The sequence below is a fragment of the Astatotilapia calliptera genome, chromosome 7, assembly GCF_964374335.1.
Source record: "Astatotilapia calliptera chromosome 7, fAstCal68.1, whole genome shotgun sequence".
Classification (NCBI taxonomy): Eukaryota; Metazoa; Chordata; class Actinopteri; order Cichliformes; family Cichlidae; genus Astatotilapia; species Astatotilapia calliptera.
Window position 1 is genome coordinate 15,710,685 of NC_137428.1, and position 21,432 is coordinate 15,732,116.

Genomic DNA, 21,432 nt, shown 5'->3' on the forward strand with positions numbered 1-21,432 from the left:
GACTTTGGGGACTGAATTGTGGGTAAAATTGAGGCTGCAATGCTTCAAACCTTCAAACTCATTTGCTACCCGTTGAATATCTGACTGCTGGTCTGGGATTGGCAGACACTCGGCTTTAACACAACTCTCAGTTATTAATGACTAGCTTCTTGCTAGCATGCAGAGACTCACAAAGAACTGGTATCCTATGAGCAGACAGAAAGTGTTTTTCCTTTCTTCCCCTTTTTTGAATCCCGTGCCGTCTGGCAGGTTTGCAATCAGAATTGCGATCTGAATGCACGGTGGTGCCAAACACATTTTGCTTTCACAAGAACTCCTGCATAGAATCTCTACAGGCTCCTCTTGTTCTTGGGACTCTTTACTATGTTTATTTATTCCTTTCTTTTTGTGTTACTTCAGCTATTGCATTATATGTGAAATAGTATGACAATGTCTATGTCAAGACAGGCAAGAGACAAAAACAAAAGAAGGAAAAAAGGTAGCAGACAGTGATGTTAATCTCCACTGCTCAGATATTGAGCCTCCATCAACCATTTACTTCCTTGGCTGTAGCTCAGGCGGTGGAGCAGGTCATTTACTGATCGGAAGGTTTGTGGTTTGATCCTGGCTCCTCCAGTCTGCATGCCAAGTACCCTTGGGCATGGTACTAACCCTAAGTTGCTCTCTGATGCATCCATCTGTGTATGAATGTTAGAAATCTTAGAAGAAAGTGCTTGTGTGATTGGGTGAATGTGACACGTAGTATAGAGTGCTTTGAGTACTCTGGGAGAGTAGAAAGAGCTACATAAGAATCAGTCCATTTATCATTCATCCACACTAACTGTTTTGTGTTTTTTTTTAAATTCTCAATTAACACAAACGATATAACCTGTAACATGGAGAACATGACACTTCTCAAATATGCAGACGACACTGTCTTTGTGGTGATTCTGACAGTTTTGCATGTTCTCATGAAAACAGTGCTTTCATTTTTATAGTGTGCTACGTCCCTGTAAAGGAGTCTTCATGTTCATTCACCTAGTTTAAGTGTGTCTTCTTACAGGAAAATAGAGTCTTTCACTCTATTAATTGAGCCTATATGATGGATGTGAATAAAAAATCGTAGCAAAGCACTCAACACCTGTGAGATGCCTCTTTATTTGCGCCGCAATGTGTTTCCTACAGCACAGGCTTTGCCAGTGAGTACTTATCACTCACTGTGTTTACTGGACAAGTGGAAAATGATTGCACTGGCTATTTCAGATATTGTTTGGAAATCGCCTTTTCATTGTGGGAATGCAAAACTGTGATTGTGGCTAAAATTTTAAATGAATTGTGCAGCCTACGGATACGTCTTTCTGAAACTCAGAATGAAACATAAAAAGAAATTCTATAATGGGTGCTACTGAGTGAAGACATTAGGAAAGTGTTTACAAAAGTCAAGCCTAAGTACCATTTTCTTATACACTTTGTAGGATTTAAAAGATGCGTGATCTTGACTGTGCACAGATATATTTCAAAGCTCACTGACCTCAAGTGCTGCTTAGTGTTGTGTAGACCAGCGGTCCCCAAGCTTTTTTGCGCCACGGACTGGTTTATGTCCGACAATATTTTCTGGCCTTTAAAGTGTCGCAGATAAATACAACAAAATAAAACCAGTACTAGTACCCAAAAAAAAGAAGATTTATACATAACACAGGGGGAAAATCCAGGGAAACCGAGTAAATGAAAAATGATTTTTTTTTTTTAAATGATACAAATCATAAAAAACATAAATTTCACACCCGTGCCTCAACTCTCACAGCCCGTTACCAAACGACTCATGGACTGGTACAGGTTCGTATTTAGGCATATAGTGAAACAATGATGCTGCCAAAGCATAACTGTTTGATAGAAAGTCAAAGAATCTCCAATCTCAATAGTGGAGGTGTTTAGAGTCGGAATAACAGCAGTAGCAATAATCACTGAGATACAATATTTTGTTTTGGACTGACATGACTAATGTATCAGTGAGCTATCCCTACAGCCATGCTGCTAATAAAACCTTTAAATAATTTAGTCTTTGTATGATGCAACCCATTTCTGTCATGTCTTCACAGAATGTGTCCAAGTAGAAACTCAGAACATTATCATTCAAAGGTTCCACTCACAACAGACTGCAAACTGTATATCTTAACAGTCCCACGGACTCACTTAAAAGATTTAAGCCGATTCTTCCCTTATCCTCATCTAATCATATTAAGATTAAACTGTGGAAGCTGCTTCCATATGCTGGCACATTGCTTTTTCTCTCCCTGGGCTTCAGTTATTTAGTCTTTATATAGTTTATATTATATTTATATATTTATAGTCTTGCAGTTATTGCATTCCTGTCTGTGGTGACTGCAAGATACAAGATGAATTCCATTAACACATGTTTGTTTCTCACCTATTCAGTTAAATGTGTTAAATGAATGACTTCATATGAAATATATGTGTATGGTAGCAAAACACTTCCTTTAAGAGATTTCCTCCACTGTTTCATTTTGACTTTTATCCATCACCTTTATTATATAATTGGATAGATACCGAAAGTATTTAATCAGAAATCATGTATTTTGTTGATTTTTCTCATCTTTGGTTTAATACTCTAACAGAGCTGGAGAAAGACTTGTATTTCAAGGAGGATTAGAGTGAAGCATGGAAATAAGTGGAGACTGACGATGGAGGGGTAACATGAAATGACAGTTTGAGCATGCTGAGCAAAGATTGGGATTTATTTTTGCAGCCTTAATGATGTATGAGAAAATCATAAATCATTATTGCAAAGTGAGTCTAGTTGAAAGCTACTGTCTGTCTGCTGTCTACGGTCTTCCTTCACTTTCTTCTTATTGCCTGGCTTTCCCCTCTAATTTCCCTACACAACCACAAGCACCGCTCACTCTGTCATGACTCCCGGCTACAGTGGCATCTCATTTAAAGGAAGCAGACCAGCCCTTGTATCCATCAGTTACAGCAGAGGGAGGGAAGACGGGGCTGTGAAGGGAGGGAGAAAACGACTATTTAAGGGCTCGGGTTTAAAGCAATGGGAGTCTGACCTAAACACTCCTCACACTTTAAAAGACATTTCCTCCCACTCTTTCTCTCTCACTCTCTCTCGCTCTCTCTCTCTCTCTTTCTCACTCCCTGTCTCCCGCTTTTCACTTACTCCCTCTTTCAGCTGAACCCCAGCCTGAGCTGTGAACTGTGAGGGAGGATAAAGAGCTGGACTGACAGAGCTGCCACCTTGCTGGAGAGGCTGTATGACGGAGCAGTGACACAACAGAGCGAAGCATCATCTTTTTTCTTGGCTTCACTAAATTTGTGAAGACCCGGAGGAGCACCTCATGTTACCCGTGGGGGCTTGTGACAAAAAAAACAGGTAAGAAGATCTATTTATGAATTTCTCTGAGTAAACAATTATTTGAAAGGTCAGTTTTCTCATTTCCTTTTGTTTTTAAGTGAAAGTAGTCAACTTGCACGAGTGACGCATACTACAGAACCAAAAGGCACAATTATTATTTATTGGAAGTGCATTCTTGGTGTATACTGCAACTTCTTCCTCTGTCAGACTCACACAGCAGCCAGTGCTGGGAGCAGCGGTGATGACTGACTGCTGTGGGAGTGAACATGTGGAAGAGTTATCCCAGGCTTTGATCGCCTCCGTAGAATGGCCAGCGCACTTTGTGCCAAAAAGAGACCCTTGCAAAAAATGTTGTCAGGTTGTAGATCAGTACTGGGAGAAAATATAAAAATAACAGCTGTGTGTGTGTGTGTGTGTGAGTGTGTGTTTCTGCACGGGGCCAAAAAAATGCACAAATATCCCTGTGTCTGGTGAGGTTTGCAGCCTGATGATTCATCATATTACTCTGGGCAATGCAGTTCAGACTTCATCGTGCATCATTTTTCCACCACTGAGATTAAATGAAAGGAAAAATAGGCGATGCTAGTGACGTTGCCAGCATGGGTAAAGAGAAATCAAAAAATTACATCCTTCAACCACTCAGTCCATTAGCTATGCTTAATTGAAATTTAAGTCAAAGTCAGTGGTTTTAACTTCTGTTTCATCCTTTGTGTGGTTTGAATCACCAGTTCCAGTCCACATTCAGCAGAAAGGAATATTTCAGCTGAATGAGATTATAATCATTCAGTTCCTCTGATGTGCAGTTTTATCCCCCTCACCCACGCTACTTCAGCTCATACCTAGAAGGCACATTGTTTCCCATCATATACAGCTATAGCTATTTAGGAGAGTATTTTTTTGTATTTTCTCTGCTATGTGCCGTGTGTCCTGGGATGATTGTGTGCAGCCGAGTGAGAAAGGTGTCCGTGTCAAAGGGACAGCTGGTTTAATAGCCGGAGCTCCCAGAGGGCTCATACGACACTGTTTCCCTCTACATGACTTTGACACACAGAGTCAGGGGTCATAACTCATGCCTCTTTAGTTTATGTAAATTATATTTTGGTTCCTGTTTCTTTTTCTGTCTTTCTTTGTCAAGTTTCAGGATTCATTCGAGCAGCTGAAGGTTAGCTAGAGCAGTGAACTGGGTTTAATGAAAGTCTTTCCTTCTTTTAGGTTAAAAGTCAACAAGTTAATTTATACAACACATCAATAAATCTATGTTTTCTATCACATAACTGCAGGCTCTGTTTCAGGCCTGTGACTGTGTCAGAGTGTGAGACTTTAACACTGTAAATCTCCCACACTGTCTAAAATCAGGTATGTTGCTAATAAGCGGGACCGACACAGATGGTTGTTTCTGTTCGTGCCTGTTCATGGAGGAAATATCTGCTGGTAACATGCACAACAGTAAAATGCCCACGCTTCACTCACTCACAGCAGATTAACTAATTTAAAATGACACATTTAGACACTTGCATAGTATTTCCTCCATTTATTAACATATATAACAAAGCACATATCTGCATTTAAGAGCATGCAAAATCAAAAAAATTACTTTTTAAAAAATGTTTATTTTTGCAGAGACAGAGTAACTGCTACTGAAATTGCTGAAAGTCTGCATTCTAGTCAGGCTCACCTGCAGACACAGTGAAACTGCTTTTTGGTCCCACAGGATAATATCTGCCATGCTGCAGTGGGAAACTTTGTAATCTGCTAATGAGGTGCTGCTATTTCTCTTACTGTATCAGCTACATTAACTACTCTAATTACCTTTCCTGAGATGATTTCCAGCTGTTTCTGATGCTGTCGAGAATCGGGCTTTGTACTTTGTAATGTATGGAAAAAATAGAAATGTTAATATATCACAGATGAACAACTGGATGCACTCGTTTCTTGTTGACCACTGACTGAATCCTGACACAAAGCTGTCAACCACAAATGTTTTCCATACGGACTGTGTCCAGACTTGCTACACATACAATCTGTTAATGGTTGCTTGTGTTTAGCATTAAATCTGCATGCAGTAGCACTTTTGGCTCGCCAAATGTTGAGCTATTATATGGACATAAGACGAGAACCTCATTGCCTTTATTTCAGTTTGACTAGGCAAAACAGATGTGATCAGCCCAGGGCCAACATTCCCAGTTTCTCTTTTCCACGTGGGAAAGTTCCCTTTTAGCTGCCAGCATGGGGAAAGGATACTAAAGCTACGGGAACTGGATTATAGCTTAGTGAACAGGTTATATTTATTTCAATTTTCTCTCTAAATTGTCTTCCCATGTCCCATAGTCAAAGGAGATGTCCTTGGTCAACCCCAGGGCTTCTCTGAATGATGTGTTCTTGGCGTTGTACTGTAAGCACTACCGTTCTCAGTAGTTTAACAAAAACATCAGGTCACACTTATATAAACAAAGTTTCCGCTGGTTTTGAAAAGTTACAAAAAAGAAAAAATGTGCTGGCAGTTATCTTTTTAAAAAGCCTTTGAAGTTATTTCAAGTCTGAAATTTAAAATGTAAAATTTAAGTTAGTGTTAATGTGCACATAATTTACAATTACTGATATATGAGTGCCATGTCAGAGCCTTTTGCACTTTCACAGCTGCCTCATGCAGCTTGCTGCACGTTTTCTGCAATCCTTCCTGGCTAAAAAACTATTTACTATTAGTGCAGTAGAATTTTTTAGAACCATTCCTTCAGTACAAGTAACAATAAAACACAATGAAAACACCTCACAACATGTAAAACTCTATTAGTGGAAAACGGTACATATTTTTAAAAATAAAATACTTTGCAGAAAATTGTGTTTTTTTAGCAATGTTATATGGATTAATAAATATATATAATAACTGCTTTAGAAGCTTTAGGTTGAGCTTATGTTAATAATTTATATTTTGTTTAATCAGCAATCAAAAGGATCCTGGGAGGATCATGTATTTGTAAATAAACACCTGCTAATGAGCTCAAACACAGATTTACAGCTTGATTTTGAAAAAAGTATATTAAAAAAATTTTTTAATGTAAAAAGAAACAAATAAACAGGTTGTTCAAAATTAATTAATAATTATTTTAATTAATTTAATTAATAATTGAGAATATTAATGAAAAATAAAGGTGGTGTATGAGGAACACTGTTCGTTAAACTTTTCTCATAGATGCTAATTTTAAAATGCTAGTGGAGCAAAAACAAGGCGTTTCTTGTTAACGTGCTGATGGAGTTATTAAAAACATTTTCACACTGTATTCTAACTCTTCTATATATTATATATACATATTGGCCAAGCAGTCACTAAGTCATTTCTAATGCTACTTCTATTACCGCATAACCCACTGATGCTAGCTGATCTCAGAGCTTATCTACTATGTTCCCATCAATCTCCCATTAGAGACAGATGGAGGACTATGAACGCACATCAACCAGAAAAAGGTGTTATTTCCCAACTTGACAAGCTCAAGCGATTGATAATGGAAAGAAGACCTTTGCAAAAACTGAGGTGCACTACAGATTCCTGTGGAATTGGACACAAGCGGAGTTAATCCTGCTTCCAGAGACTATTGCCAACTATAGCTATATGATGGATGAATGCAAACAGGCCAGAAGCTTTAACGACAGAATGTTGTTTGAGATGAAAGGAGAAGGATCACTTTAACTTTGACATTTTAATTGATGTCTGTTTTTAGATCTCGCTACACAAGCACTGCGTGCCTTGCTTGCACCTCTTATTTTAAGAATGTTTTTTCTGCTCTGTGCAACATGGAAAAGTGCACCCAGTTAGAAGAAATGAATCAAAACAATTTATTAATTCAACTAATTAACTTCAATTAGTCTTACAATGAAAAAGGGTTACCAGCCAGTATTTTCTTAAAAATATGTTGAATTCCTCTGCTTATTATTTCAAAAAGTCCATATTGTACAGTTATGTTAGTGACAGTGAGCTACCTGTGGGCATTATCAAGAAGATTTTTTTTTTTTTTGCCAGACTGACTGTAAATTACAAGTGATATGTGTTGTAAAGGTTTCAAGAAGTAGATCACAAACACATTGTAAGACCAAGAGTTCAGATTTACAACCTTAATCGTAACCTACCTTTATCCTGCCGCTCACCAGATGTGTGAGAGCCTCGTGAAACTTAAGCTGGGATTTTATATGGGCGTTTAAACAGGTAAGATGAAGAACAGTGAAAATGCTGGCAGGGGGTGTGGGACAGAAGCCAGGTCAGGTCAAAGGTGGTCATGATAAAGGAAAGGAAAGAGGACCGATGAAAAAGCCCTACCTTCAAACCTATATCTCTGAAGTAGCAACATTTTTACAGCCTTTGTATTGCGTGCGACCATTGCGATTTAAAGATAGCCATGCTGCCTGTCATCTAAGTATAACAATAAAAAACAAGGGAAACATTCAGCTATCACTGCAAAAGTTTTCAAACTGTTTTCACTGTTTCAAAAAGTCCTTGACGAAAGCCAACAACTCTTGATTCCTTTACCAGCTTATTCTATTTTATTGGTTCTTCCCAAATATAAAATCTTTGTGCTTCCTCACAGGAAGGTTCAGCACAACCTGTAGAGAGTCCATCATATTTTAAAAGAAATATATTCAAATTTTACTCTCAAAGTTAACACGCACATTAACAGTGAACCGCTTGATGTGCAATAACAAGGAACTATAATTTTTCTGAGCTCAGATGACATCTTGAGTCAAGGTAATCCGGTGGTTATATATTTTACTGTTACCCACCTTTAGATTTTTCTACAAAATTGTGAGGCAGATTTTGTTCTTGGTATAGGTCTCAATATTTTTTTTGTGTGTGTTACTGCAAGTAGTTTTATGTATATCTAGGCTTTCTTGTGTTGCTTTAAGAGGATGAGGATCAGCCACAGGTGTTTTGATTTTGTGTCTCAGAGGATAAAATACTTCTTGGTCATAAATATATGAATGTGCAGTCATGGCAACCCTGAGATCCAGCAAAAGCTCAGCTGAAGCTTTTCTGAAGATACTTTCCGTTATGCGATAGCTGATCATTGTGTCAATAAACAGTTTCCAGAAACTCTCGGGAGAACATAAATCCAGGTGCACCACATGTCTTTTTAAGTCCATAACTGCATTTTTGGAAGTAATTTTTCACTGGTTTGCATGTGCAGGTTTGCTACCAATGAAAGAGTCTGGACAAAATCCTCCTGTGCTGCCAGAAATGCAGCTTCTTTATAGAGGTATTGTTTGCTGCCTCCCAGGTGTGCCAGCAGACAAGCGTGTGAACCTGAGGGCCTATCTGGATGACTTGATTTGCTGGCTATTTGTGGATGCAATGATTATTGACTGATGAGTGAAGGAATTTAAAATCTAAAGCCTGCAAATGCAGTTAAGCAACAATAACACAGCTTTGAACTATCATAAAACTCCACGAAGGAAGAATTTTTTCCAGTAATGAGGAAGAGTCGGCCACTGTGGGCTATTATTGATTTTCAGTATCTCGTGTGAACTTAGATCATTTGGAAACTCATCACTGAGTAATCCAAGAGGGCTTTCCCACGCTGAGGAAGAAGCTTGTCATTTTACTCCCATAAATTATAGTGCTGTTGGTGTCCAGATACCTAATTTTATGTGGACACTAGAGAATTGGGATTATAATTTTTTGAGTAAAACAGCAGATTTTTTACATTTACACAAACACCGTGAAGCAAGTTGATTTACCAGGACACCTGCGGATTATTTGATAATAGGGGTTTTTTTTAAAGCAGGGCTTTAATAAAATATTATGCAAACTATGTACAAGATTATCAAAAATGATCAAAAACTACATTTATTGGATATTTATTTTTGACTGTTTAACACCAGCAAAGCAAAAACGATGAAAAAACTGTCCAAAAAATAACTGCGTCATATGCTAAATGTTCATGTTGCACTGATTTCCATCTCTCAAGCTTCTGTCTTTCTCTAAACAAGACAAAACTAGTCACATGTAGTCAACTTACACCAAATCACCAAACCCTATTCGCATGTACAGTTGATAGTTATGAAAGACAGGCATTATGAAAAACTGTTTTAAAAGACTTTGTGAGGCATTGAATGTTGTGGATGGCTTTCAATTCGTTAACATTTCATCTCAGTTGCTGGTTTGTTGTAATTAGAGCAGGTATAACACGGTTCTTCAGATGTTTTCTCATATATTTATTAATTGTGCTACAAAGCATTAAATACTAAATTGCTGTAACAATGTATCTGTCTGTCTTTCCAGAACATTCACCGTTAACCAGGATTGAGCTTTTGTCTGAGGTTTGCACGGATATTTATTTCACTAATAAAGCGCTACACATCTAACATGGGTACACAAGGCCTTCTGGGCTGCGTTCTCCTAATCACTTGCCTCACCTTATCAAATGCTGGGCTTGTGAAAAAAATCCTACGGCATCGACGACAGACTTTGGCATCCCCTGAAGATCAAAACATAACCCTCCCGAGAGCAGATCATCCTTTGGTTTTCAACCACGTCTATAACATTAATGTTCCTGGAAGTTCCTTGTGCTCAGTGGACCTAGACACTACAGAAAGTACGCACCTTCATCCCAAAGATGCACCAGTCTCCTCAGGCCATCACATGACCGAGTACACGCTCGACGGGGAGAACCAGATTGTCTTCACTCACCGCATCAACATACCTCGGCAGGCCTGCGGTTGCACCGACCACTTGCCCGGTCTAAAAGCCCTCATGAGCCGGCTTGAGATGCTTGAGGGAGAAGTTTCAGCTTTGAGGGATCAGTGCCACAGTGAAGGGGCCTGCTGCAGTGCTCAGGTCAAAGGTAGGTCTAATTTTTCCATCACGCTGTGTCAGTCACATTTGCCCGTTAGAGCCAGCAAAGTAAAACAATCCTTTATTTATCAGACCCTGCAATGAAAAGTGCTTTGTAACCCCACAAGTCTCGTTCATGAGTCACATCTGTTCCCTTCATCTGCTGAGAGTTCTTTGGAATTTAACGTGGGGGTGTAATTTTAGCTGTACAGTAGAGGACACCAGCTCATCTATTAACTTTGCATGTTTTTTTGTTATTTTTTGGATCAGTAAGGGATTACATAAAGTTTTGTCAGTACCAATGAAAGCAAGAAAACAGTAGCTGCTAAAATAAGCCGGAATAGTTTGGCATTTTAGGAAATACACATTCGCTTATGCATCTGTTGGCTCTTCATAGCATACAGAAAAGTCTTTCTTCACTGCCAACTCTCAACAAGAAAGTCAAAAAAGCATGCTTTCTCCAAATGTCAAGCTGACTGCATTTGTCATTGTTATGCTGCATTTTTTTTAAAGGTGAAGTGGGAACAAAACCTTACTGTAATGGTCATGGAAACTTCAGCGCTGAAACCTGTGGCTGCATATGTGAGCCTGGCTGGAAGGGACCCAACTGCACCGAACCCGAGTGCCCAAAGAACTGCCGGGACCGAGGCCACTGTGTGGATGGAAAGTGCAAGTGCTTTAAAGGCTTCGCTGGAGAAGACTGCTCATTTGAGGCCTGCTCTGTGGACTGCAGCGTGCACGGCCAGTGCGTGGGTGGCGTTTGCGTCTGTACGGATGGTTTCTTTGGCGAAGATTGTTCTCAGAGCAAGTGCCTCAATAACTGCCTAGGCCGTGGGCGCTGTGTTGACGGAGACTGTGTGTGTGATGAACCGTGGACTGGCTTTGACTGCTCTGAGCTTATCTGCCCCAAAGACTGCTACGACCGTGGACGCTGTCTGAATGGAACTTGCTACTGCGATGAAGGATTTGCCGGGGAAGACTGTGGAGAGCGCATCTGTCCGAACAACTGCCGTGGTAATGGTTTCTGTGTCGATGGCCAGTGCGTCTGCACAGCTGGCTACAGTGGAGAAGACTGCAGTCAGCTCACCTGCCTGAATGACTGTAACGGTAGAGGAACCTGCTTCAGTGGGATGTGCATCTGTGACACAGGGTATCAGGGTGAAGATTGTAGCCAGTTGGCATGTCTGAACAACTGTAACAACAGAGGCCAGTGCATAAATGGACAGTGTGCGTGTGATGTTGGCTTCCAGGGAGACGATTGCTCCGAGCTGTCCTGTCCAAACAGCTGCTTGCACAGGGGGCGCTGTCTCAATGGTCAATGCGTATGCGAGGAAGGCTTCGCTGGTGAGGACTGCAGCATCCGCACATGCCCTTCAAACTGCTACGGCCGTGGAGAGTGCTCCGAGGGGCGTTGTTTATGCCACGCAGGCTTCACTGGTGAGGACTGCAGTGAATTGAGCTGCCCCAACAACTGTAGGAACCATGGCCGGTGCATCAATGGTCAGTGTGTCTGTGACGAAGGGTTTGCAGGAGAAGACTGCAGTCAGAGAGCTTGTCCCAACGACTGCCTGACCCGCGGTTACTGTGTTGACGGAGAGTGCATTTGTCATGAAGGCTATTCGGGAGACGATTGCTCCGTGCTCACCTGTCCAGATAACTGCAACAACAGGGGGCGTTGTGTCGACGGAAGATGCATGTGTGAGATCGGATATGAAGGAGAAAGCTGTGCAATGATGAGCTGCATCAACAACTGCCAGGACAAAGGGCACTGCGTGAACGGTCAGTGTGTCTGCGATGAGGGATACATCGGAGAAGACTGCTCACAAGGTAAGAGTCTCTAGACAAAAAAAAGGATTTGACAGTTCACAATTTTAGAAAGTTTCCATGTGTTAACTAAGTGCACCATAAAAGCAAATGCAGAGTGATGTAATTTCCTTCCGTTCTCAAAATTCACTCACCACTCTTCTTGAAAGAAACTATTCTGGTGAATATAAAAGAGGGTTTCGGTTTTTGTGCTGCCCTTGTCTGTACTCGGTTTGTGCTTTTTTGGCAGTTCTTCACACCACAACCAGATGTGTGTCTGGAGTTTGCATTAGCTCTACGTGGTTGATATTCACTGACTTGAGGGCCTGAGAAAATGTCTAATACAACACCCTCAGCTGTTTTTTTTTCTTGATTTTTTCCAGTATCTCCTCCAAAGGACCTAACTGTTGGGGAGGTCACCAGTGAGACTGTCGGCCTGTCCTGGAACAATGAGATGCTGGTCACAGAGTACCTCGTCACATATGTGCCCACAATTCCTGGCGGTCTTCTCCAAGAGTTCACTGTGTCTGGAGACAAAACCGCTGCAACTGTTAAAGAGCTTGAGCCTGGTCTTGAGTATCTGATTAATGTCTACGCTGTTCTGAGTAACAAAAGGAGCATCCCTGTGAGTGCACGGGTGGCCACAGGTATGCCATATTTGTTTCTGTGTTCATTTGCTGTGAATATGGTTAGAAAAAGATACTAGACATTTATTAATTCTCTCTCTGTCCCCCCTAGACCTTCCGCAGCCAGAAGGGCTAAGATTCAAATCAGTAAGAGAGACCTCAGTCGAGGTCATTTGGGACGAGCTGGACATCCCCTTTGATGGCTGGGAGATCTATTTCCGCAACATGGTGAGTCTCCCCATCTCTGCTGAGGACTTGCCTGCATTTTATTAACCATCAGGGGAAAAGTCAGAGGTGATAAGCTACGACAGCTTATTGAAAGTCTCAGCAATACAAGGATTTATTTTAGTGGTAACCATTAAATTTGCTTTGACATATGGAAAAGTGAGGGATGTTATAGAACTGTGGCTAAAACTGCTGCTGAGATACCAAGGCAAAATCCAACCAACTCTTCGAAAAGGAATGAATGTGTCAGCTGATAAGTCCTTTTAATATTCTGTAGCCTTAAAATGTGTTGTCCTTTTCTGACCTTCAAGCTCCTGCTCCTGCCTTTTTGTGCCTTGCATGAAGAAATATACTGCCTGCGGTACACTAAACATAGCATAACCTAAACGGTAATGAAAATGCTAAAACAGAGACACCATGTTTTAATGCCAAAAGCTGATTTTCTCACAGCAGTCAAGTTTAATGTAAATTTTCTACTTTAACTTGATTTGCATATTATGTAACTTTTACAGAAAGAAGAAAATGGAAAAGTTTCAAGCACCCTTCCACCCTCTCAGAACCAATTCTTCCAATCAGGGCTTGGACCAGGACAGGAGTATGAAGTCTCCATCAACATCATCAAGAACAACACCAGAGGACCCCAAACAACCCAAACATTCACTACCAGTGAGTTTCCTGCACACAGAATATTTACAGTCATGCAGTTTATGGCTGCCTATCATCAACTCTCGACCATAATCATCACATTAGAGTCAGAGAAGATTTTAATTTTCCTGCACTATGTGGCAGCTATTAGTACTTTTGCACTTTGACTGTGTCTGCAATGTGAGCTAGAGTGAAGAAAGAAAAGAAGAACTACAAGAAGAAATCCCAGGTGGCTCTCCATAGTCCATCTAACAGATTCAGGGTAAAGAGTAATAACTCAAACTAATTGAAGCTGAGCATAGCATATCCATGTCATAGTTGTTTTTTTTCTCCTCTTCCAATAAATCTTTTGCTCTTAGCTCTCGTCCTTGTCTCGTTGAAACTTTTATTGCCGAGTTACTCCATACATTAAGTTATGAAATGGTTCCAGTTCCTTACGCCATCAATATGGCACGTCAAGCCAGACAACTTCCTTTGAGCATGGAAAAATCTTTTAGTTAACAGGACTGTGTTGATGGACTCTCTGGGTATCACACCGTTTTGTTTCTGATGTCATTTATTTGTATAGGCTGAAAGTCGACACAGAGGAATGATAGAAGCGAGGTTAAACTTTTCATACCCTTGTACCCCCAGTGGTCCTTTTTTAGCATGGATCCAAAATATGGAGGAAAAATGTCTCCTCCACATGTTAACACAGGAGATTTGTCAGGTAGTGGCATGACGTCAGACTTAAAGGGAATCACATTATGTTTCATAATGACTTTTCCTGTTGTGGTGGTTGATATCCAAGTTGAGTTATGCAAGATGTATTTTATGTTTAAACACGTACAAACAAAACAACGATTAACATCTCTTTATCCAGGTTTTCTTTGTGAATTTGTATTGTGTATTTTTAGATAATGAATTACACATACAGAGACTGATTAAATCTTTGTTAGAGACATTTCTCTTCTTATTGACACCAAAGGTAGACATAACTTTTTGGAAAGGTACTTTTTAGCTTGCAAGATGACACTAGAAGAGATGGACATAGCTTGCGGTGCCATGAATTGGTATTGATGTTACCGATTTGGTGCTGTTTTTTTAGCCAAACATGAACATATTTGAAACCCTAAGCAGTTGCTTGGTTAGCAAGCTACATGTATTAGCATCTTCTATGACTTTATGATGCCGAAATACCTTTAATCTTCAGGATAACCAAAGTGGAAACCAGCAGTGATACTTAATATTTTTGCACTGACAGTGCTAACTTGCTGATTTTTAGCAAAAGTGTTCACCATACTCAACAGCTTAGGTTAGCATGATTAGCAAAATTAGCTAAATAGAGCCAAATATACAGCTTACATTGATTACAAATAAGTTATTATGTTTGAATATTAAGCTAGAAAAAAATAACCCCTGGATGCATCAGTTTCTAGGACAATTACCACTCTTCACATTTTTTGTCTTTCAGTGAATCAGTACCTCTGTTGTGGTTAGATGACATCACGTTTCTTCATGCATCTTTTCTCCCCTCTATATCTCATCCAACTTTCCTTCTCTTACCAAATTGCCCAATCTAGAGATTGATAGCCCTCAGCAGGTGGAGGTGAAGGATATTACGGACTCCTCGGCTCTGATCAGCTGGTCTCAGCCAGTGGCTCCCATGGATGGAATCACCATGTTTTACATGCCCAGCTCTGACCCTTCAGATGAAAATCGTGTGGATATATCCCCCCCAGACAAGCAGTATAGCATTGATGGTCTGAGGCCAGACACCGAGTACACAGTGTCGCTCATTTCCAGGAGTGGAGACATCACCAGTGACCCTGTCACTGCCACATTCACTACAGGTTGTCTTGTGATAATAACTGTATTTTCTGTTTTGGTTCACTGTATTGTTATATTTTGAGACTTCTATGCATTTGTACACTACAAACGAGAGCAGTCTAATGTTGTATTAGTATGTATTTAAGGTTATTGTATGATTGTAGGTCAACAAGTGTCAAGCCATTACATAATTAATGAAAGAAACTCTGTTTATGTAAGCACTGGATGCCCCCACGAACCTTCAGACTGTGTCCCAGACAGACAACAGCATCACCCTGGAGTGGACCAACAGTGAAGCTGATATTAGCAGCTATCGGGTAAAATACAGTCCCATCTCTGGGGAAATTCATGGTGAGGAAGTGTTCAAGCGAGGACCAGGCGATAGCACACAGGCTACCATCACCAGTAAGTATCACATGGATTAATACAAATTAAGCTTGACCACACACATGCAATATCCAGAATTGCATTTGTCACCCAACATGGATATTTAGCTTCCGTCTTTCTGCACCGCAGGGCTAAAGCCAGGTACAGAGTACGGGATTGGAGTGACTGCTGTGAAGAATGAGAGAGAAAGCCTCCCAGCTACCACAAACGCAGCAACTGGTGAGAGACACTGCTGAACAGCTGTCCAAACACTCCTCCTTCACACCGCTTCATAAACACACAGACAGATAGGATGTGTTGATACAAATTGAGTGGTGAAATGACACTAATGAGCTGTTTATCTACCTCATTTTTCTGTCAGACCTCGATCCTCCCAGAGATTTTGAGGAAATTGAATCCACAGAGACGTCTCTCAGCGTCAAGTGGCAGAAACCTCAGGCCAAAATCAGTGGATACAGACTGGTGTACATCTCCAGAGACGGTCAGGTTGGGGAGGTGGGGTTCCCAGCTGCAACGACTACCTATCATTTGCCCAATCTGACTCCTGGGATGAGCTACACCCTTACCTTGACTGCAGAGAGGGGGCACAAAAGGAGCACACCCGTCTCCCTGTCTACATCCACAGGTGGGTAGGGAACCATTTTTCCACAGTTTAAATGAATAGAATGAATAAGAACGCATGCATTTTTAGTTAAAGGCTCTGTTACGTTCTTCAGGATTTCTTCGAGGAGCTAAAGTTAAAAGGATCTACAGACAGGTTCAGCTGTTGGAGTTCAGGGGTGTCAGCATCATTAATTCTCTTTTATCTTACTGTTCATTGGACAACCTGAGATTGTTGCTCTCCACTGTAAAAAGATCCATCTCCTATTCTTTTTTTAAAATTAATTAAGATTGGTTTATAGTAACAGCTGCGTTTTTTGCATATATAATGCTAATCGCAGCTTTGTAACCAAGGCAACCAGGACTGAAAGCTTGAAAATGATCATTTGTGTACATGTTTAGAAATACAAGTAGAGATTTGCTGGCTGGAAATAAATCTGCTCCCGACCAGCACCAAGAAACTATTATTTCATCTGTTACTAAACGATGCTTTCTTGATTTTCTTGTTTTCCTTGTAGCCTCTTTCACATTTTATTTAGCTGACTCAGATGACCGTGAGCTAGCGACTCCTACAGGCTTGGAGGACAATGTCATTAGCTTTGTGTATCTAGACCCCTCCGAGTCCCAGTTTTCTGGGACCGAGCCTGAGGATGAGCCTGGAGTGCTGACTGTCTCAAGTGTCACGTCTGATGGATTTGATCTGTCATGGAAACTAAAGGCTCGTGGTGTCTATGATAGTTTTGCACTAGAATATAAAGACACTCAGCGATTGTGGGACATGAGAGAGGTTCAACTTCCTGGAGATGCCCATGGCTCTAGAATCCATGGCCTGACGGCATCGACAGAATATCTAATAAAACTTTATGGAATAACAGGTAGCCAACGAGCTGCGCTACTTGAAGCTGTTGCAATCACAGGTATAAGTCTCTCTTTTAGGGTTTTTCAGCTTCTTCCTTCAGTGGAAGCTTTTGATTAGAGGCCAGACTGATATGGCTTGCATGCTGGATTCTTTGTTCCCAGATTTCACAAGACTTTTTTTTCCACTGAAACCATCATCTGCATAACCTTTGGCATGAGTCCATTTGAACCTAACAAATGTCTCTGTTTTTACAAAAACCCATCTCGTTTGATTCTTTGGTTCCCAAAGTTCAAATGCAAGAAGAAATCCACAGTGGCATCAGTGTCTAGCCTGGATTATTAAAGCTATCAAGCACACTGGTTTTCTACTGAGCTGGTTGTCCCAGTTTCTTCTTGTACCTGAGCTTTTAAATTAAAGCCTTGTCCCATCATTAACCCCGTTTAGAGAGATGAGTGATTCTCTAATAGCAAATTAAACTAGGTCGCCTGCATGTCTCATGACTAAGACTCCTGAGTTGTGTTTTACAAAAGCCGAAAGAACGTGGCTGTGCATGGCTTCAACTTAATTTGAAGACAACTGTATACTTTCACACCAGTGGACTATGCAGAGTCTTCAGAAAGTTAATGACCCTGCTTCAGGTGTCATTAATGCCTTAGCAATGGCTTGATGATTTAGCCGTCATAATATATCCATGATTCAGGTAGAATAAGGACAGCATTTTGTGCAGAATTATTATATTTTTATGTTAACCCATTGTTTTTCTTCACGATCTTTTTACAGTTTCCAGCAGAGCCAATAAGAAATTCATTCTTTAACCTTCTTTTATTCACTTAGCACCCAAGCCCACATCTCCAGATGTGCTTACGCTGAGTATCAAAGATGCCTCAACGCTCCCACAGTCTGTTCCGGATAATGAAGCTGTTCAAAACCCAGACATCCTCGATACTCTAAATAATGAAGTAACTTCCACTTCTGATTCTGGCGGGATAAGCTCCGGTGCCGAGCCTGACAGCTCAGGCTTGGACCTACTCGGGGATCTCACAGTCAGTGTTACCGCCACTAGTGTAAAGCTGGCATGGTCCGCGCCCGATGAGGCGTTCGATAGCTTTTTGGTGGAGCTTACTGCTCCGTCAGCAACAACGCAACCTCGTGTGACCACGGTACCAGGAAATATGAGGAAGGCTGAAATAGAAGGGTTGTCCCCTGCTACACACTATGATATTACATTGCAAGGGCTGGTGGAAGGGGAGCGATCTTTACCTCTCAGAGTTTTTGCTACTACAGGTACATGGAACAAATATTTCATATTGTAGCCCTTCATCTCAATCCATCATCATCATCATATCTTTTATCTCCTATGTCTGAACATTTCAGAATGGTTCAATCATTTCTTTTTCCACAGATACTTCATGTTTTATTGTAAAAGATAATCCTCATTGATCTAATCTTGTCTTTTGCTGAACTTTTAAATCCTCACAACAAAGTATTAGGTCCACAAAAAATCGGAGATTTTGAGATTTAATGTGCATTTAACAAAGAGACTTCTAATTTTGAAAGTTGTTTTTAGTTGACCTTAAACGAATATAAAAGTGATGTCAAATGAAGGAAAGTTCTAACATGTTGTTGGTAGAATTTGTTAAAAGTTAGAATACTTCAAATTATATTAAGAATATGTTATTTAATTCTGATAATGAACTCAAAATTAAATATTAGTATTCAATTTTGACTCTAATGTCAAATATATTGTAAATATACAGTATACTGCAATATATCAAATATACAACATTCAATACTTTAATATCAAACATTTTAATTAAGAGTGTAAAACTTTTTTGAAAAATTATTTTGTGATTAAAATGATTAGAGTTTAATATTGTTCAATATTTAGGAATTTTATTTTATTTTTTTATTTTATTTCACAAGTCCCTCAAAGGACTCTTACGATACTAAAAGTTTGATGCTTTGTGTTTTTATTACAACATGATGATGTCAGCCTGTGATGTTCATATGATATATTACTTGATATGGCTTCTTGAAATATTTTAACTTTGTCCTTGGGCGCTAATAGTAAAGGTCAAGGTCAAATGCTTAGCCAATCTAGGTACTAGTTTTAAGCCAATCCTTAAAAAAAAAAAAACATTCAGCATAATATTAAGTTTTTACTGATATTTTTTTTTTTTTTTTATATATGGCATGACCTTGACCTTCACCAAAAATGTGCTTAAGCTATTATTGGTATCCACCATTTGACAAAATTTCAAAATAATATCTTGATAACTGTTGATGTTAGACTTGTCATGAATCGCTGTGCGGCAGGCAGGAGTTGGACCCAAAGTGCAGGACTCACAGACTCAGGGAGGTGAACTCAAAACTCAGCTTTATTTGCTGGCAGGGAAAAAACAAACTAATCTAAACTGGGAACTTGGAAAACTCACAGAGAGACACACAGGGAGATCCACACAGCATGAGGGACGACGCGACACTGACTCAGAGAAACACAGGGTTTAAATACACTGGGAAGTAACGAGGGGAATGAGACACAGAAGGAGGGCACAGCTGGGAGAAATCAGGACTGACGAGACAAGCAAAGCAGGACGCATTCACATGAGACACGGACCATCAAAGTAAAACAGGAAGTATCACACAGAGACGCGAACTTGACACAGTGGAGACAGCAACTAAGAAATACAGAGACATAAACCATAAGGCAGAGGTCTAAGAACCAAAATACACAGGGAAATACTCAGCTGGGAACACAAGAGACTAGACTAGAGAGAGTAACAAAAAACCAACCATGAGAACATAATGCACAATGCAGAGTGACAGAAAACAAGAAACTCAAACATGCAAAGACACACAATTACACAGAACAGAGGGGACACAGAGAGACATGAAGGGCAAGGGATCAAAACTAGAAGCCATAGAATAAATCACACACAAGTACAATAATACAAAAATCACAAAGAACTAAAAACGCTGGGTCAGGAGACCCAGGACTGTGACAGTACCCCCCCCCAAGGGCTGGCTCCAGACAGCCCAAACACAGAAAAACAAAACCAAACAGAAAACAACCCAGGGCGGGCGGCGGGGGCCCAGGACGGAGGGCTCGGAACAGAAAACAAAAGAGCACAGCAAACACCGGAGCCCAAGAAAACAACCCAAACACAGAGCAGTTCAGGGGGCCGACCATGCGCAAGGCAACGGCGGAGACGTGGAACCAGTTCAGGGGGCCGACCGTGCGCAAGGCAACCGTGGCGACGTGGAACCAGTTCAGGGGGCCGGCCGTGCGCAAGGCAACCGCGGCGACGTGGAACCAGTTCAGGGGGCCGGCCGTGCGCAAGGCAACCGCGGCGACGTGGAACCAGTTCAGGGGGCCGGCCGCGCGCAAGGCAACGGCGGCGGCGAAGGAGACAACGGAGCAGTTCAGGAGGCCGACCGCGCACAAGGCAACGGCGGCGACGTGGAACCAGTTCAGGGGGCCGGCCGTGCGCAAGGCAACGGCGGCGACGTGGAAACAGTTCAGGAGGCCGGCCGCGCGCAAGGCAACGGCGGCGGCGAAGGAGACAACGGAGCAGTTCAGGAGGCCAACCGCGCGCAAGGCAACGGCGGCGGCGAAGGAGACAACGGAGCAGTTCAGGAGGCCGACCGCGTGGAAGGCAGCGGCGGCGGCGAAGGAGACAACGGAGCAGTTCAGGGGGCCGACCGCGCGGAAGGCAGCGGCGGCCCTCCAGTCTCAGGCGTGCTGGCCATGGCCTGGTGGGCACAGGACCAGACGAGGCAGGACCAGACGGTGGCGATGCAGGGGCCGGACCAGGCGAGGACGAAGACTCGGAGGCCGGACCAGGCGTAGCAGAGGCAGAAGGCTGAACAGGCTCCTCGGGCCCTCCAGCTGACGTGGCAGGTGGCTGAACGGGCTCCTCGGGCCCTCCAGTGGAGACAGGAGGCTGAACGGGCCCCTTGGACCCTCCAGCGGAGACAGGAGGCTGAACGGGCCCCTCGGGCCCTTCAGCGGAGACGAGGAGGTGCTGGCCGGGCTCACTGGAACCCCCAGCGGACGAGGTAGATGGCGGCGTGGGAGCCGCGGAGTCCTGGATGAGCTCATCCGAGCTTCCAGCAGGAGCTGATGTAGAGCCAGAGAGGTTTGGGACCCCTGGCTGAATGTTAAGCCGAACAGAAGACCATATTGCTATCGGGGACTGGGCCAATGGTTCAGGTGCGAGCTGAGCTACTGGAGATGCGGATGAGAGTGGGAGCTGAGCTACTGATGGTGGTGAAGTAGATAACTGCACGGGAGACT

At 41.8% G+C, this 21,432-nt stretch overlaps 1 protein-coding gene across 3 annotated transcripts in view; it reads left to right on the forward strand.

Moving 5' to 3' along the window:
- The window catches only part of tnca (tenascin Ca), a 59,038-nt gene that overhangs the window by 17,369 nt on the left and 20,237 nt on the right, over positions 1–21,432 (forward strand). For 2 of the 3 annotated variants that reach the window (XM_026173187.2, XM_080304138.1), the window contains exons 2-13: positions 3,179–3,379; positions 9,630–10,191; positions 10,695–12,008; positions 12,368–12,631; positions 12,723–12,838; positions 13,348–13,501; positions 15,043–15,312; positions 15,509–15,694; positions 15,806–15,895; positions 16,038–16,301; positions 16,795–17,193; positions 17,970–18,419. In XM_026173187.2, the coding sequence (XP_026028972.2) occupies positions 9,714–10,191; positions 10,695–12,008; positions 12,368–12,631; positions 12,723–12,838; positions 13,348–13,501; positions 15,043–15,312; positions 15,509–15,694; positions 15,806–15,895; positions 16,038–16,301; positions 16,795–17,193; positions 17,970–18,419 (3,985 nt within the window). In that variant the 5' untranslated portion in view covers positions 3,179–3,379; positions 9,630–9,713. The remainder of the gene's footprint in view (positions 1–3,178; positions 3,380–9,629; positions 10,192–10,694; positions 12,009–12,367; positions 12,632–12,722; positions 12,839–13,347; positions 13,502–15,042; positions 15,313–15,508; positions 15,695–15,805; positions 15,896–16,037; positions 16,302–16,794; positions 17,194–17,969; positions 18,420–21,432) is intronic. The other variant, XM_026173189.2, reaches the window with a different exon arrangement.